Source organism: Colletotrichum phormii (genome assembly GCF_030913505.1).
Source record: "Colletotrichum phormii strain CBS 102054 chromosome Unknown BDP81scaffold_12, whole genome shotgun sequence".
NCBI classification, from domain to species: Eukaryota; Fungi; Ascomycota; class Sordariomycetes; order Glomerellales; family Glomerellaceae; genus Colletotrichum; species Colletotrichum phormii.
In genome coordinates, this window is record NW_026851454.1 from 184196 (window position 1) to 200410 (window position 16215).

Genomic DNA, 16215 nt, shown 5'->3' on the forward strand with positions numbered 1-16215 from the left:
AGACAAAAGCAGATGTTCCAGGTAAGAGGAAATCCCGAACCTAACTCGCGGTGTCTGAGAATCTCCCGTAGAGGGAAGCCGGTCTATAGCCAGGGAGGAGCCTATACCGGTATGACATCGGAGAATGTTCTGCGTGCTGCGTGGAGGGCGCCGAGTCAGTTTAGCTTACCTTTTTTGACAGATTACTTGCTTCCTGCATGGTCTGAACATTGTAAAGATTGAGTTGGGTGATGTAACCCACACGTGTACAGAAAGTTGAGTTTGGCGCTTCTTTCGACTGAACAACGATCCAGAAGATTTACTAGTCGATTTCGATCCACGTTAGCTAGGCTCGTGTTCTATTTGTTACAGATGTTGTAGTATGACGCCGTAATATTGCTCGTGCTCCTCGATTCGGGTGGGATAAGGTGATATTGCAGACATCGAGATTGGTGATGGACCATATGATAGGAAGTGTTTACTACCTGTGTGGAATAAGGTAGGCAGCACTTACACATTCCCGAGCGGACCCTAGATCCACTGTGTCTAACCGTTCTCCTGTGCCAGACAATAATGTCTCAGATGGTGATCAAACGGCAACTTACCGGCCTAATCGAGATATCTCATAGCTGCTAGGTAGCAAATTTACCTGTCCCCGAGATGACACAATGTCTCCGTGCCTTACCAAGCCGCCGGTTCGCAAGCCGCGCTGCTAATCTCGCCTGAACGGTGATAGGCCAAGTCTGGCAACGCCGTGGCTTGCTATGAGAGACAGAGGAAGGAGGAATACGAGCTTTCCTTTCCCGGCCTATACGATTACCGATCGGGACATTCTGCAACGATTATGACGAGGCATCATGACGATTGGGATATAACTTGACCAGCTTGGCAACCTCGTATATCGTTCTTGGAAGCACACTCAACTGCACAGCCTCTTCTACACTCAACTGTACTCGGCCTATCATTCCCTGACCAACGACCTTCATTGAACTCTCGATCTGATTTGTCGATTTCATCTGAACCATTCCTATTATCACCAAGTCTTCCTTCTAGCTTGGCAACTATCACACAGCCTTGTTCTATTTTCAACTCAGACTCCTCCAACATGTCGGGTCAAGATCAAGTACTCGCCTACGTGTTTGGCGACCAAACGCATGACATCGCAGACACACTGCGCAGTCTGGTACAATCACACCATGATCCACTCGTGATCGACTTCCTCGAGCGAAGCTGTGGAGTGCTGAAGCACGAAGTTGCCCGCCTATCCCCAGAGCAACAGGCAAGATGCCCACGCTTCGCCACCTTGGCAGATCTCCTGTCACCGTATCGTTCTGGCACCCTCAACCCCTGCCTTGTCCAAGCCTTGACATGCATTACACAACTTGGCCTCTTCATCCGTCAACACAGCAGCGGGTGCCAAGTCTATCCCACACCTGAGAACAGCCTTCTGGCGGGAATCTGCACCGGTGCCTTGGCTGCTGCGGCCGTGAGCTGTGCTCATAGCGCCCCAAGCCTTCTCTCACCGGCCCTTCACGCCGTTGCTGTTGCCGTTCGCCTGGGCGCGCTCGCATGGGACGTCGCTGATAGAATCACCAACAAGCATGAGATATCCGATTCTACCATCACGTTCGATTCGTGGTCCCGCGCTGTGACTGGATCGAGCCCAAAGATCCTCGCCGACGCCCTGCTGCAATACGCCGCGGAGGCTGGCTTGCCCGTGACGACTACCCCTTACATCTCAGCCGTCATCGGGCCTAATCAAGCAACAGTCTCTGGACCGCCTGGAGTCCTCTCCAACTTCTTGTCTTCGGCCATCGGCAAGTCCGTTGCACCTGCGTCAGCCTCGCTGCGCATAACTGCCCCGTACCACTCTGCACTATTCTACAGTGAGCATGACATCGAGCAAGTTCTTGCTGGTGTCCCTCAATGCGGCTCACTGGCTCGTATTCACGTCATCTCCACTAGCACGGAAGGCCAGGTGCTCTCCCCCACCGCAAGCATTCGCGATGCGCTGGAACAGGCTGCCCGCGACTGTCTCGTCCGAGAGATGGCGCTGGAGCAATTGCCAGTCCGTATCGCTGAGCATGTTAGACGTTCCACCAAGCCGGCGACGGACAACATCACGGATGTAATTATTCAGCCTTTTGCCTTCCACAGCACGGATCGCTTGGTCTCCCCTGTTCGGCGACTACTGCCATCAGACTCCTACTGTGTACAAGAGAAGTCTCCTCTGGCCACAGAGGAGCTTGCCTCGCTCGCCGGCAATGGTGCACTCGGTGCCAATGGCGGTGCTTCCAAGTCGCCCATCGCCATCCTTGCGGCTTCTGGAAGATTCCCTGGCAACGCTGACACTATGGACGCCTTCTGGGATATCCTCCACAAGGGAGTCGATACTCACGAGATGGTCCCTGCTTCCCGGTGGAACGCGTCTGCCCATGTTGGCGACACATCTGTAAAGAACGTCTCTGGCACAGGCTTTGGCTGCTGGCTGCATCAAGCGCCGCAGTTCGATGCCGCCTTTTTCAACATGTCCCCCCGTGAGGCCGCTCAGGTCGATCCCGCCCAGCGTCTGGCCCTCCTTACTGCCGCAGAGGCTCTCGAGAAGGCCGGAATCGTACCCAACCGTACTCCGTCCACCCAGAAGCACCGCGTCGGTGTATGGTTTGGCGCCACCAGCAATGACTGGATGGAGACCAACAGTGCGCAAAATATTGACACCTACTTCATCCCTGGCGGTAACCGTGCTTTCATCCCTGGCCGCATCAACTATCACTTCAAGTTCAGCGGACCCAGCTACACCATAGACACTGCTTGCAGCTCTAGCTTGGCTGCCTTGCACCTGGCATGCAATGCTCTGTGGCGCGGCGAGGTTGACACCGCCATTGTCGGAGGCACCAACGTTCTTACCAACCCAGACATGACGGCTGGGCTGGATAGGGGCCACTTCCTCTCCCGCACTGGCAACTGCAAGACCTTTGACGATGATGCTGATGGATACTGCCGCGGCGAAGCAGTCGTCACTATCATTCTCAAGCGACTAGATGATGCCCAGAAAGACAAGGATCCTATTGAGGCTTGTATCTTGGGCGTCGCCACGAATCACAATGCCGAAGCAGAGTCCATCACCAGACCCCATGCCGCTGCTCAGAAGGACCTCTTTGAGCATATTCTTGCCGAGACCAAGGTCAGCTCCAACGACATTAGCTACGTAGAGATGCACGGCACCGGCACGCAGGCTGGCGATGCAGGAGAGACTACTTCTGTCGTGACGACCCTGTCTCCGTTGACGGCCCGCGGTACCTCGGTTCGGCCAGCCACTAGTCCTCTTCACATTGGTGCTGTCAAGTCTAATGTCGGCCATGGCGAGGCCGCTGCTGGTGTCACCAGTCTTGCCAAGGTCCTCATGATGATGAAGCATTCGACTATTCCTCCCCACATTGGCATCAAGACCAAGATCAACCACAAGCTGCCTGACCTTCAGGCCCGCAACACGCGCATTGCTACTGTCGCAACTCCCTGGGTTCGACCCGAGAATGACAGCCGAAGAGTATTACTGAACAACTTCTCTGCCGCCGGCGGCAATACCGCTATCGTCCTGGAAGACGCTCCCGTCTTTGACACTTACACCGGCCCTGACCCGAGACGCCATCACGTCGTGACGCTCTCTGCCAAGACTGGCGAATCATTAGTCTCTAATATCGGCAATCTCATTCAATGGCTTGACGGTGCGGCACCGCGCGAAGACCCCAATCTCCTCGCAAAGCTCTCTTACACCACCACCGCCCGCCGAATGCATCATCGGTACAGAGTCGCTGTGACTGCTACCAGCATTCCTCAGCTCAAGTCATCGCTTCAGAAAGAACTCGATGCCCGCAGTGGCGGAGAGAAGATTCTACCTGCACCAGCCAAGACTCCCGGTTTTGTGTTCACCTTCACAGGCCAAGGCTCCCCACATGCCGGTATGGGTGCGGACTTGTATGCCCGGTTTGCTTCCTTCAGAAACAATTTGCAGCGCTACGACCACTTGTGTGTCCAGATGGGCCTGCCTTCCATTCTTCCTCTCTTCGAGGAGCGGGATTACTTCAGCCGCGCTTCACTTACTGCTCTGCAGTTGGCACATGTCTCTTTCCAAATGGCTCTTTGCAAGCTTTGGGAGTCCTTTGGCATCACCCCCAAGGCCGTCGTCGGCCACAGTCTTGGAGAGTACGCCGCTCTGTACGCCGCCGGGGCTCTCTCTCAGGCCGACGTTCTCTATCTTGTCGGCAAGCGATCCCAGCTGATGGAAGAGCACCTTGCCCAAGGAACGCACGCCATGCTCGTCGTTATGGCTGAAGAAGCGACAGTTTTGGCTGCCATTCCTGGTGTCGTTGGTCGCGACCTCGAGGTTTCGTGCCGCAACAGGAAGCACAACATTGTCCTCGGCGGAACCATTGCGCACGTCAAAGAGGCCCGGACCATCCTTGAGTCTAAGGGCATGCGCTGCCACGTCCTCGATACTGCACACGCTTTCCACACTTCTCAGGTCGACCCTATCCTTGCTCAGTTCCGCAAGATTGCAAAGGGCATTCACATTCGTCGACCTTTGATCCCTGTCATCTCGCCTACTCTGAGCAAGGTCCTTCGTGAGGCCACTGATTTCAGTGAGGGCTACTTTGTCGAGCATTGCAGAAAGCCGGTCAACATCATGCAAGCCGCATCTGTCGCCAAGACAGAGGGCATTCTGGATGAGCGCACCATCGCTATTGAGATTGGTCCCGCGCCTGTAGTTGCTCCCATGGTGAAGGAAGTTGTTGGATCGACGATGCACACGTTCGCATCTGCACACAAGACTATTGATACTTGGCAGTTGATGACCGATGCCTTCTCCGGAATGTACGCGGCTGGTGCCAATATTGAATGGTCTAGATACCATGCCGACTTCCCCGAGTGCCAGAAGGTTCTCCAGTTGCCCTCTTACGGATGGACTCTCAAGGAGTACTGGATGCAGTACACCAACGACTGGAGTCTCCGCAAGGGCGATGCTGCCGTCATTATGGGACCCGCTAACTTGGCCTTCTCTTCGATTTACAACGTGGTCAAGAACACTCTTCAGCCAAGCTCTGACGGAGAGGTGGTTGTGGATCTTGACCTCAACGCGGACGACGTGCACTCTATGGCTCAAGGCCACAAGGTGTACGGCGTACCTCTTTGCACCCCATCCGTCTACGCCGACATTGTCCAGATGATTGGCAAGTACGTCAAGCAAATCACTGGCATGGACGTCGACGCAGTCGGAACAGAGGTGGCAGAGATGCATATCCAAAGCGCTCTCGTCGCCAACGACGTCGGTCTCAAGCAAGTCCTGCGCACTCAGGCCAAATTTGATGCCGCCAAGAAGACCCTGTTTTGCACTTTCTCCACCATCGACGGGAATGACAAGGTCATGGAGCAGCATGCCAACTGTTCGATCCGCTTCGTTGAAATCGACGAGACCAAGTCTCAGTTCGCCCAGGCTGTCTCGGATGCACAGGTTCGCATGAAGGTCATTCAGGCGCAGGTCGGAGAAGACTACAGTACTTTCCGATTCAGCAAGTCGATGATTTACAAGATGGTTGGTCAGCTTGCCGATTTCGACCCCAAGTATCGTGGCCTATCTGCCATCACTCTCAGCAACAACACATACGAAGCTGCTGGCACCGTGTCTTTCAAGGGCATCCCTGATAACGGGAAGTGGTTCTCCAATCCCGCCTTCCTGGACTCCATCTCTCAACTGGCCGGCTTTGTCATGAACGCCAATGAGTCTGTCGATCTTGACAAGGAGCTCTTCGTCAACCACGGATGGGAGTCGATGAAGCTTTTTGCCCCCAAGTTTGATGCCAACATGACTTATCACTCGTACGTCAAGATGACTGAGGGTAAGGACAAGCTGTGGTCCGGAGATGTGATCATCTTCGATCAGGAACAGAACCTCGTTGGCATCCTTGGCGGTGTTGCTCTGCAAGGCGTTCCGAAGCGCCTCATGGACTACATTATCAACTCAGCCATGAAGAAGGTCTCCGGTGGCTTCTCATCGGTAAAGACTCAACCGCAACCACAACAGCCCCAGGCGATTGTTACTTCAGACATGAAGGCAACTTTCGGAGACATCTCCCTGGCTGAGGCTCAAGCTGCTCCTGCTCAGCAGCAAGCCGCTGAAGACTCTTGGCCCGTGGCTCTCAAAGTCTTGGCTGAAGAGAGTGGTCTCGACGAGAAGGAGCTTGCCGATGATGTCGCCCTCGCTGACATTGGTATCGACTCACTACTCTCGCTTGTCATCTGTGGCAGACTGCGCGATGAGCTTGATATTGACCTACCCGAGCGCGCACTGTTTGAGGAGTGTCTGACTGTGGGCGACATCCGGATGCGTGTGTCTGGTACCGCAGTATCTTCGACTGAGTCTTCTAGGCAGGAGAGCGACATCACGAGCGTTGAGTCGGACACCGCGTCATCGGTCGGCTCGCCAGACCTTGACAACTTGGCATCGCCTTTCTCGGCTGCTATGACGCCAATCAATGGGTTTGAGACGCCCGGTTCTTACTTCGAGGTCATCGACATGAGCGCCGGAGACTTCAAGGGCAAAGCTGTTCCGTCGACTCCTGTTGTTCCTACAATCCCACCCGCATGGTCGATGTACCTGCAGGGCTCTCGGACGAAAGCCAAGGAGACTCTTTTCCTCTTCCCGGATGGTTGTGGAGTCGCCACTTCATACTTGAGTCTTCCTACTATCTCGCCGACTACAGCCCTCGTTGGCTTCAATTCTCCTTTTGCAAAGTAGGCAGCAACGCAGTCTTTTCTATTACACTGATTCAATACTAACAAGTCTCCCTTCTAGGACTCCCAGCCGCATGTACGATCACACTCTCCGCGAAGTCCTGCAATCTTACATTGCCGGCCTCCGTCAGAAGCAAGCACGCGGCCCCTACCGCCTAGGCGGCTGGTCAGCCGGCGGCATCCTCGCCTACGCGGTGACTCAAGAACTCATCGCCGCCGGCGAGGAAGTCACTTCCCTTACCCTCATCGACTCCCCGCCTCCCAACAACGGCCTAGACCACCTGCCCGACAGGTTCTACGACCACTGCAACAAGGTTGGCATCTTCCGCAACGAGATGCGTCGCGGCGCAGAGCAGTCGGAGCCGCCCGAATGGCTTATGCCGCACTTCCGCGCCTCAACTGAGCTCCTGCACGACTATCACGCGCCCGCCATGTCACCTGAAGCCGCATGGAAGTTGCATGTCAACATCATTTGGGCTGGCGAGTGCGCTTTCGATGGGGTGCGCTACCCGACTTTGCCTCCTGCCATGATGGAAGGCGAAGACTGCGAGGGGATGAAGTTCCTCACTGAGAAGAGGAAGAACTTTGGGCCTGGGGAGTGGGCTTTGCTATTCCCCGGTGCTTCGATTACGACTACGGTCATTGAGGGGGAGCATCACTTCAGCATGATGCGTGGTAGCGGTGCAGACAGATTGGTTGAGTCTATCAGGCGGGGCCCCTAACTTTTCCTTGATTCGATTCTTGTTCTTTACTATAGTTTTTCCTCCGGCGTTCAGGATGGCGGATCTTTGATTTGAAGCGGCGTACGGTTGGCATTCGCGAGGCAACTTTGAATTAGCAGAATCGTCGATTTGATACATGATCGATCACATCACAGGCTTGGACTTTCTTTTGTAGAGCATCAGACTTTCATGTAATTACAATCTAGAATTTGTTTTCCCTTTTCAAATCAGTCTTCTATCTAGAAATTCAAAGGTTCATACCATGTGTCTCTGGTATTGAATCTCAATTTGTAACGGTGTCGCGATCGATCATCGACGTCCTATCTAGGATAACAACACACCCCAGGGTAAAATCAACTGTGTCGAGATGTGACTCTAATCGATCAACGATCTGTTTTTTTTTTTTCATGACGATCCTGCGAACGTAGATGATGCATTCGTTATCGACTGTCATTAACTTCCCAGTCTTAATTATGAAAGTAAGAATGGCACACTCGCTACTCTCAAACATCCCCGTGGGGAGGGTAGTCCGCGACGCTAACTGACAGCAACTCTATCCCAATTAAGACTTGGGAATACTCGTATGCACAGAGTTTCATAACGCGACAGCACAGATGGCAATGCTTACATGTACTTTCGGGTATTCAATCCGAATTCGGACTCACCTCGGGCTTTCGCGATGCCGAATTGGGATCGTGTCCATAGATCATAATTGTTGGAACAGCAAAGGCTGATAAGGAGTAATAGGCAGGTACCATGGGCTGGCTGGCACCTGCCCTGGGCGAAGTGGGACAACTGGCTTAGTCATCACGGCCGGATAAAGGTGGGGCAACCACCCAGGCCGTCACTACCTACTTCGACCGACTCCTGCCTACAATGTAAGATAGAACAACAACAAGAAGAACAAGCAATAGGATCACCAACAGACGAGTGATAATTGCTACCACTATTTGTCGTATACGACCCCGTGAACCAACAATAATGAACCTTTAAGCCTTTCTGAGGTGGCGGGAGTAGGACCAATCCGAGTACGATCAATACGAAACAGTTTAGCGGGATTATGGCTAGAAGTGTAAATCGAACCATAAATTGTTAATTAGCACACCATTCAACTCCATTCTAATCACACCGATTCAGTCACTATTTGAGCCATAGCAGCGAAAATGGAAGTTCGCTCGACTTTACTCAATTCTGGTAGTAGCTAAATATACATGCACAACTTCTTCCAACCTTGATGCCCATCGCATCCTTAAGACATGTAATAAGATGTAAGGAAAGAAATGTTATTGAGAAACTCTACACCTTCTCCAAGTCTAATTAGAGATGTGCAGTCCTTAGTCGCCGTCATCACTTGAGATCAGACCTGACTCCTCCGGTGCTCGGCACCGGCAGCTTGAACCCACCAGGGACTTGCTTCTGGAAGACCTGGCGCGGATCATACTTCTCGCTCGTTGCAAGAAGCTCTTGCAGAGTACTCTTACTCCGTCGCTCAATGGGATTTTGCCAGCTCTCGGCGTATGTTGCCTGGAGATAGCTCCTGTGTAGCCCCATCTTCTTCGCCTTGGTCTCGGCATCACCCACCAGCTTCTGTACCGTCTTCTCCACAACCTCATCACTGTCTTTCTCATTCTCATCGACAGACACTCCCAAGTGGATGTAAACAAGGTTACCCTGCGTTTGTACCGGGCCCAGAGAGTCGACGGCGCCGTTGCGTTCCGACATGACGCTGGGAACGGGTTGGTAAGCCATGGCTACCGCGAAGCCGTCGAGGTCGAGGAGGGGGGTGAAAGCCGCGTCAGCGAGCTGGAAGAACTCCTCCATTATGTCTGCCGAGGGCGCGAAGCTGACAGTTGCAAAGATCCAGCGCTTCGGGTAGGTTGCCAGCGCAGCATACTCGCGCGAGATGGAGGTGACGTTGTCGACACGGATGGTGTTAGAGGGGCCACCGGGGAAAAGGGCCTTCTGTTCAATGGCAAGGAGGGGCTTGAAGACTTCGGGCTCGATGACAGGTGGATCACTCTTTGTGTACTGCAGGCTGTTGCCGATGAACCAACTTCGCGTGGCGTTGCTGAGGACTAGGTTGTTTATGTAGTGCACGTAAGGGTCGTAGGGGTGCATGGAGGCGAGTGTCTCGTGGGCCTTGAAGTGTTCCTTGCGCGTGGAGATGTCGTGGAAAGTCTGGCCGCCCCAAAACTTGCCTTGCGTGAAGGTCTTCATGGTGATGGAAGTGACGACGCCAAAGTTATTGCCACCGCCGCGGAGGGCCTTCCACAGATCGGGATGTTGGTTCGCGCTGGCGTGAACGATATCGCCATTAGCGAGGACGACTTCAAACTCCTCGACCACGTCGCAGATGAAGCCATAGCGGGGGGAGAAGAAGGAGGTTCCGCAGTTGAGGACGGCGCCGCCCACGCCAACACCAGCGACGCGGGCCCCGAGGGTGCTCAGGTCAAATGGGTCGAGCTGCTCCGTGACCTGGTCCCAGGTTTGGCTGGGGCTTACGGTGATTGTCTTGTGGTCGGCAGAGATGCCGGCGGCGGGGATATTCTTGAGGTCAATGACGATGCCGTTTTCCATGTTGGCGGCGCCCTTGAAAGGAGTGTGGCCGCCACCACGTATAGCAAACTGGCATTTGCCGTCAAAGGCTTCAGCGCCGGCTGTAAGTGTGCGAACCGCGAGTGATACGTCGTGGGCTGACTCGGGCATGACTACGCATGCCGGATTCAGGTCGGCTTCTTTGAGACTGAAGTATGAGCCGATGGAAGACTTGTAAGCTGCGCCATTGGGGAAGGCGACGATGCTGTTGCCCATCGATTTAGTCAGAGCCTCGCACTGTTGGGGCATCCAAATCAGTATGATACTTTGCAAGAGAGGGAATAAGAGAGAGGTCACTTACACAAGTCGACGATGAAGCCACAGCTCCGTGAACATTGCTTCCCGGGTTGACATTGCTACCACTCAGAGGGGATTGCACAGAGTCACCATAGAAAGATGACAGGCCTGGCAGGCCGAGTACAATCTGTTGGAGACCTGCACCAAACATGCTTGCTAACTCACGAAAATGTTCTGGCTATACTGTCAAATGCTGCAATTGACGATGGCAATGAGAATCATCAGGCGTGTTGATCGTGAGGGGAGCTGCGAATTTCATAGCAGTCGCTGATCGGGCAGTTAATGACTCGGCTTTACCTCTCTCATCGACTTGCCGAGCTTTGCTTGTTTCCCGCCTATTCGAAAATTGCCTTTTCGGGACAACGGGAAATGGACCTACGGTGACTGACGCCCCTGTTCCCGGCCGTGTCCCCGTTCCCCGGCCGGGCCCAAGCTCCTCTGTTGCATCACCGCTGTCGCTCATAAAGTACAAGGAGACGGCATTCATGACGTTGATAACTCCTGGAGCTGAAGATTACAAAGAAACATAGACTGGAAGAAGTGTGAATAGATCTTGATTATCACAACAATGCCCGGCCTTACTACTGATACGCCCATCCGCAAGGTCGCACTAGCAGGCGTAAGTATCCTGTCTCTCACCTGTGTCCCAACGGAAACCAACTTACAAAAATCACAGAAAGGCTACGTAGGCGAAAAGATTTACGATGAACTGGTCAACTCCGGGTATGATGTTACTATTCTATCACGATCTAACCCGAAAAACGCGCCAAACGTCCGCGTCGTCGACTATGCCTCCACAGACAGTCTCACAGAGGCCCTCCGCGGCCAGGACGCCGTCATCTCCGCCATCAACCCCGCAGGATGGCCGCACCAGTACAAATTGATTGACGCCGCCGTCGAAGCTGGCTCCGTGAAGCTCTTCATCCCCAGCGACTTCACTTCCCTATCAACAAACCCTGCCGTCGCCGATTTTCCTTATTACAAGGACGCCGTGGCGATCCAGGCGTACCTGAAGAAGAGAGCGGACGAGAGCGGAATGAAGTGGACCATCATCGCCACGGGTCCTCTCCTAGGTTGTGTGCTGAATGGCAACTACATGTACAACTACCAAGAGCAGACCGCGCTGCAGGTCAGCGACGTAACGCACCGCGTCAGCGTGACGCGGAGACCGACGCTCGCAAAGGCTGTCTCGGGCATCTTTGCCAGGTCTAAGGATATGGAGAGCGGGGTCATCTTCATTCAGGACTATACTACGTCGCAAAAGGAGATGCTTGATATCGCCGAGAGGCTTTCTGGCAAGACGTGGCCTGTTCAACACGTTGACGGGGAGGAGAAGCTCAAGGATGGGCTAGCTATGTTCAGAAGGGCGGATGCGGAAGGGACTACGCCGCCAATTTTTGCCACGTTCCTTGTGATTCACAATACCATCTTTGGCGGAAAGTACAATACTGCTTGGGATAGTAAGGGTAACAAGTTCCTTGAGTTGCCTATCATGTCGAAGGAGGAGTTTGAGGAGCTGATTGCGACGAGAGTCCGGAATGAGCCTATTGATGGTGGGCTGCCCTGGAACTCAGCCCCGAAACCTCGAAATGCGGCCTAGAATGACCACTGTCAAATGTTTGTTATGTAGCGCTCAGACAGTGAATCGAAGAATCCATTCAGAGTCAGCAACTCCTAAGACTGCATACATTTTTCGTTGTGATAAGATGTTCAAGCCATTCCAGAAGACAAAATCAAACTTCGATGCATATAGGCAAAACACGTGTTCAGCTACGACAAGTAGCTTTAGGCGTCAAATCACAATTTGAGCCTTTCAAAGCGAATTAGGGGAACTGTACAAGTAGCTCAATTACCTTACCTGACAGCCCGCTGTTGATATCGCACCAAGTAATACTTTGTCCTCGTTCTCGTGAATCAAGCACAATCGAAGACATGTATGGAATAATAACAATCTAGATAGCTGCATACTCAAATGACCAGAAAAACGAATAACAGTGTGCGAAATCTTTGATCGATGCTACTTCAACTCCAAAGAAGGCGGCTGGAAACCATTCCACTCCAGATAGTTGGTCGGCACTTGAGGAAACTCATCAATCCCGTCCAGCATGACTACACCCATACCGCCAGCGTGGTGAGTCTGCACATGGCAATGCAAAAGCCAAGCACCAGGACTTTCCACCTTGTACCTCACCACAGTCCACACAGCAGGCGCGTCGCCAGCGATATCAGGCGTCGTGAAGGTATCCTGATACGACGGGTCCTCGAAATTGAAGGCTCCGGGCGGCAGAGCCCGCTCCGCTTCCTCGACCGTAGCCCAGGGAAACTTTCCGACCCCGGAGCCGAGAAAGTAGACCTTGTTGCCGTGCTTGTGGACGGGATGGCTCTGCGCAAAGGGACCTTCGGTCTCTAGGATGATGTCGATCCACTCCCCGACCTGGGTTCGGAGGATGAGCTCGCTCTTTGGAACCTCGCTGGGTTGTCTGAAGAGGAAAGGAGGGTCTCGTTCCTCGGCTGTCATGTTGTAGACTTCGTGGCCCGACAGACTCCATTCGTATGCTCCGTAAGGGCGGCCTGGTTTCCTCAGGTACAATTTGAATGTGCGATCCGGGCTGCGAGCCGGCTGTTGTGACGGAAATGGGCGGCCCTCTTCAGGCTTGAATGAGCGAATATTTTTGATGAGAGGCTGTCCAGCGTAATTCATCTTCGGCTGGAGATTTCTTGGTTGATGTGTTGCCCCATCGTATGCTAACTCGGCAAAGCCTCCGAGGATCTGGTTGAGAAGGTCGTTGGCCATGCGGATCATGTATCGAGCTGGGTCCTGGTCTAGTTTGATCAGGACCGAGATTCGATTGCCATTGCCAACGTAAACACGGTCAGTGACAACGGGCTTGATGTACTGTCCATCGACAGCATACACATGTAAATCGTGGTTGTCGACAGAGACCTGCAGAGGATACAACCCGCCAACGTTCAAAAACGTGAGGGCCGCCCAGCCTTCCTTGCTGTCGACATGAACGGTGAAGTTTCCCTTGGAATTTCTACCGCCTACGCATTTTCGGATTGACTCGGAGGGCAGCTTGCCCAGATGCACATCGTAGTCACCTTGCAGTGCTTGGATCGGAGGTACGCAACCTTTTGCCGTCATGTGGTCCTCGCCAAGGTCCTGTAGCATCTTGAGAATGATGGGGTTCGTCATGCTGTCCAGGGAGTCCGGATCCAGACAATACTGCGATCCGATTCCATTGACAATAATGGCATCTGTGCAGGCGAGATCGAAGTTGGCAATCTCCTCAATGTGGTAAAAGTCATCAAACTTGTACTGACTCCAGTCAGCGAGGAGCAGTGGCTGCATGTTCTGTTCAGCTCTCCTCATCGCCTGTCGAGCCTTCATGTCCCCGTTGATAAGGTGAAAAGGCCTGTCAACTTCCGGTAGTGCGTCGACAATGACTGCGCCGTAGAGGCCATCCATTAGCTGGCCCTTTGAGTGAGCATGGTAGAAGAACGTCCCCGGCTGCTCTGCGGTCCACTGGTAGCGGTACGAAGCACCAGGATGGATTTGGCCCTGAGTGAGTCCTGGTACGCCATCGCTCCAGGACGTCTTGCGTTGGTCAACGCCGTGGAAGTGGATTGTTGTGTCTTCCTGGAGATAGTTGCGAACTATGACCTCAACCTCATCGCCTTGCTTGAGATGCAGAGTAGGGCCGGTGAAGCTATTGTTCACGAGAATGGCATCTCGTGGACCAGCACCGAGGGCGTCTACTTGCCCTGCTGTAAGATGGAGCTCGATGCGCACGGGGCGCCCTATCGACCGCTGGATGTTGGATGTCCCAGCGTCCAGCGACGTTGCCGATGACCAGCTGGATAATGGCCAGGGCAGAATGTAGGACAGGATGTGAACGGGGTGCATTGTGATGCTCCAAAGGATCGGTTGACTTATTGGGACATAAGACGAGTGTGTAATGTAGACGATTACTGAGAATGATAGAGTATGAAGCTGAGGAAGCTGGTGTAAGTCAGAGCCAAAGGGATGTGAGAGAGTGAAGCTTGGCCAGCGGCATCCCACATGGGAAGCACATGCGTTGGACACGCTGAAACTTGACGAACACATGCTGCGAAAGGGGCCCAACGGGAAATAAAGACCGGTCGGTGCTGAGTCGAGTGACATAACCCCGAACCTCCCCACGACCATCACATCATTTCAGACAACCCTCCAACAAGCGTACGCTACTTGTTAGCAGCAGACAGCTTGCCAATTTCTATTCTTCATTCTTGCATTCTTTCCTCTTCCCCTATCCTACTCCGGGAAATGCGTCTGCGACTCATAGTCCGTGCAGCAGTACTGCTGGGCAGTGCATCAGCCAAATCACTGAGCCAGGCTCTTGTCAGCCATGGATCACTCTCGATGCTTCACACTCTCTTGAAAGACCTGAGTCTACTGGAAAGGTTCGAAACGGCGGAGAGGTCGACGTTTCTGGCAATGACGGATGATGCCCTTGTAGGTCTCGCCAACTGGGGACTCAATATGAGCACCATCGACCCAACGCTTGCCCAAGCTATTCTCAAGTACCACCTTCTCGAGGGAGCCTTCATCTCGTCAGACCCTTCACTGAAGGCAAACGTCCAACTCGCCCGCTCAGTCTTGCGCCCACCAGTTTTGACAAACGTCACAGATGGTCCAGTGGTGAAGCTCTCCATCATCGACGGATCATTGTGCGCCGAATCTGGCATCCAAAAGGTCATGCACATCAACGAGTCCGACATTGCCCACGACAACGGCGTTATACATACCATTGACAGTAACCTCGTTCTGCCGCACAATATCTCAGAGACTACCAATCTGGGCAACCTCCACAAATTCTGGGAGGTTATTGAGAGGTCAAGAACCAGGGAAGTTCTGGAGGCTATGAAGGACGTGACTGTCTTTTTGCCAGACGATAACGCAGTAAGACAGTGGAGCTCTACGTTGGAGTCTCTCACCCCGGAGCAGCTGGCGACAGTAGTCGCAAATCATGCCGTTCCCAACCGGGTTCTCTATCACAGCGCCTTCTCTGCTAAGGGAAAAGAGTACATGACCTTGGGTGGTTTGAAAATTACTGTCAGACATGATTCTAGAGGCAACGTCTTCGTCAACGAAGCAAAGATACTCAAGCAAGATGTACTCATTTTCGGTGGCGTCGCTCACATCCTGGACGGGGTCCTGGTCCCCTTGGGACACAGAGGTAAGTCTATCATTTCCAAAAATTGCATAAGTCAAGTTGTTCAAGCTTTGGGATTTAACTCATTTCTACAGGTTCCACTTGCCAATCGTTATTCGGTAAGATTCGGACGTGCACGGGGTTGTATTCGACTTCATGGAAGGTCATGGCAAAGACTTTTGTTGTTACCACAAGTGCCTTCTCTCTGGCGGTCCTTGCATTCCTCACGGTCAGAAACCGAAGGAGCAAGAGACAGGCCATCTCGTCGGGTTGGTCAACAACGAGCCGGGAAAAACATTTACGAGTCATCGCCAATGAGAAATGTCATGGCGGGAGCTCTTAGGTGAACGAAATGCAATTTGAAGTAGACGCATTTCTTAGCGGTTAACGATTTTGCTTCGGATGACGTTAGATGATCATTCGCCTTGCTCAAGTCACTGAATTTCGTTCTTGTGGTGAATCTTTCCAGTGTTATTACATCACTACCGCACCTAAAATGCAATGATGTAGTCCTAGTTGCTTCAGTTAACGTCCTTCGGTGCTAATTAATTTCTAGGTCAAAAGTGGTTATGGCCGCTAAACCAACTATTCACTCATGCTTTTACAGCCCGTGAGAAGGCATGTCTTCAGGGGAGTTT

At 53.0% G+C, this 16215-nt stretch overlaps 6 protein-coding genes across 6 annotated transcripts; 3 read left to right on the forward strand and 3 right to left on the reverse strand.

Annotated features, from left to right (window-relative positions):
• Nucleotides 1-2332: 2332 nt before the first annotated feature.
• On the forward strand, nt 2333-7743 carry BDP81DRAFT_376022 (beta-ketoacyl synthase; the record flags this gene model as incomplete). The annotated part of the gene is made up of 2 exons (XM_060586728.1): nt 2333-6768; nt 6830-7743. 2 exons carry the CDS (start codon nt 2333-2335, stop codon nt 7488-7490), a joined length of 5097 nt encoding a protein of 1698 aa, XP_060444071.1. The 3' UTR covers nt 7491-7743.
• Nucleotides 7744-8837: 1094 nt separating this feature from the next.
• Nucleotides 8838-10196, reverse strand: BDP81DRAFT_461717 (FAD binding domain-containing protein; the record flags this gene model as incomplete). Its single annotated transcript, XM_060593806.1, has 1 exon — nt 8838-10196. One exon carries the CDS (start codon nt 10194-10196, stop codon nt 8838-8840), a length of 1359 nt encoding a protein of 452 aa, XP_060444072.1.
• A 754-nt stretch (nt 10197-10950) lies between these two features.
• Nucleotides 10951-12017, forward strand: BDP81DRAFT_481811 (uncharacterized protein; the record flags this gene model as incomplete). Its single annotated transcript, XM_060594978.1, has 2 exons — nt 10951-11001; nt 11059-12017. 2 exons carry the CDS (start codon nt 10951-10953, stop codon nt 11980-11982), a joined length of 975 nt encoding a protein of 324 aa, XP_060444073.1. The 3' UTR covers nt 11983-12017.
• An 87-nt stretch (nt 12018-12104) lies between these two features.
• On the reverse strand, nt 12105-13650 carry BDP81DRAFT_429736 (Cupredoxin; the record flags this gene model as incomplete). The annotated part of the gene is made up of 1 exon (XM_060590541.1): nt 12105-13650. A coding segment is annotated over exon 1 (1174 nt), but the record flags the coding sequence as incomplete, so codon positions are not given.
• BDP81DRAFT_376029 (multicopper oxidase-domain-containing protein) lies at nt 13636-14353 on the reverse strand (the record flags this gene model as incomplete). Its single annotated transcript, XM_060586729.1, has 1 exon — nt 13636-14353. A coding segment is annotated over exon 1 (654 nt), but the record flags the coding sequence as incomplete, so codon positions are not given.
• A 228-nt stretch (nt 14354-14581) lies between these two features.
• Nucleotides 14582-15981, forward strand: BDP81DRAFT_376031 (MFP1 protein). The gene is made up of 2 exons (XM_060586730.1): nt 14582-15601; nt 15673-15981. Exons 1-2 carry the CDS (start codon nt 14689-14691, stop codon nt 15918-15920), a joined length of 1161 nt encoding a protein of 386 aa, XP_060444076.1. The 5' UTR covers nt 14582-14688; the 3' UTR covers nt 15921-15981.
• Nucleotides 15982-16215: the final 234 nt, after the last annotated feature.

Excerpts from the sequence above, each read along its gene's own strand:
- BDP81DRAFT_376031 (XM_060586730.1), top strand. The coding sequence starts at position 14,689 with ATGCGTCTGCGACTCATAGTCCGTGCAGCAGTACTGCTGGGCAGTGCA. Across the intron at positions 15,602-15,672 it reads GGTCCCCTTGGGACACAGAG|GTTCCACTTGCCAATCGTTA; the intron begins GTAAGTCTATCA and ends TCATTTCTACAG.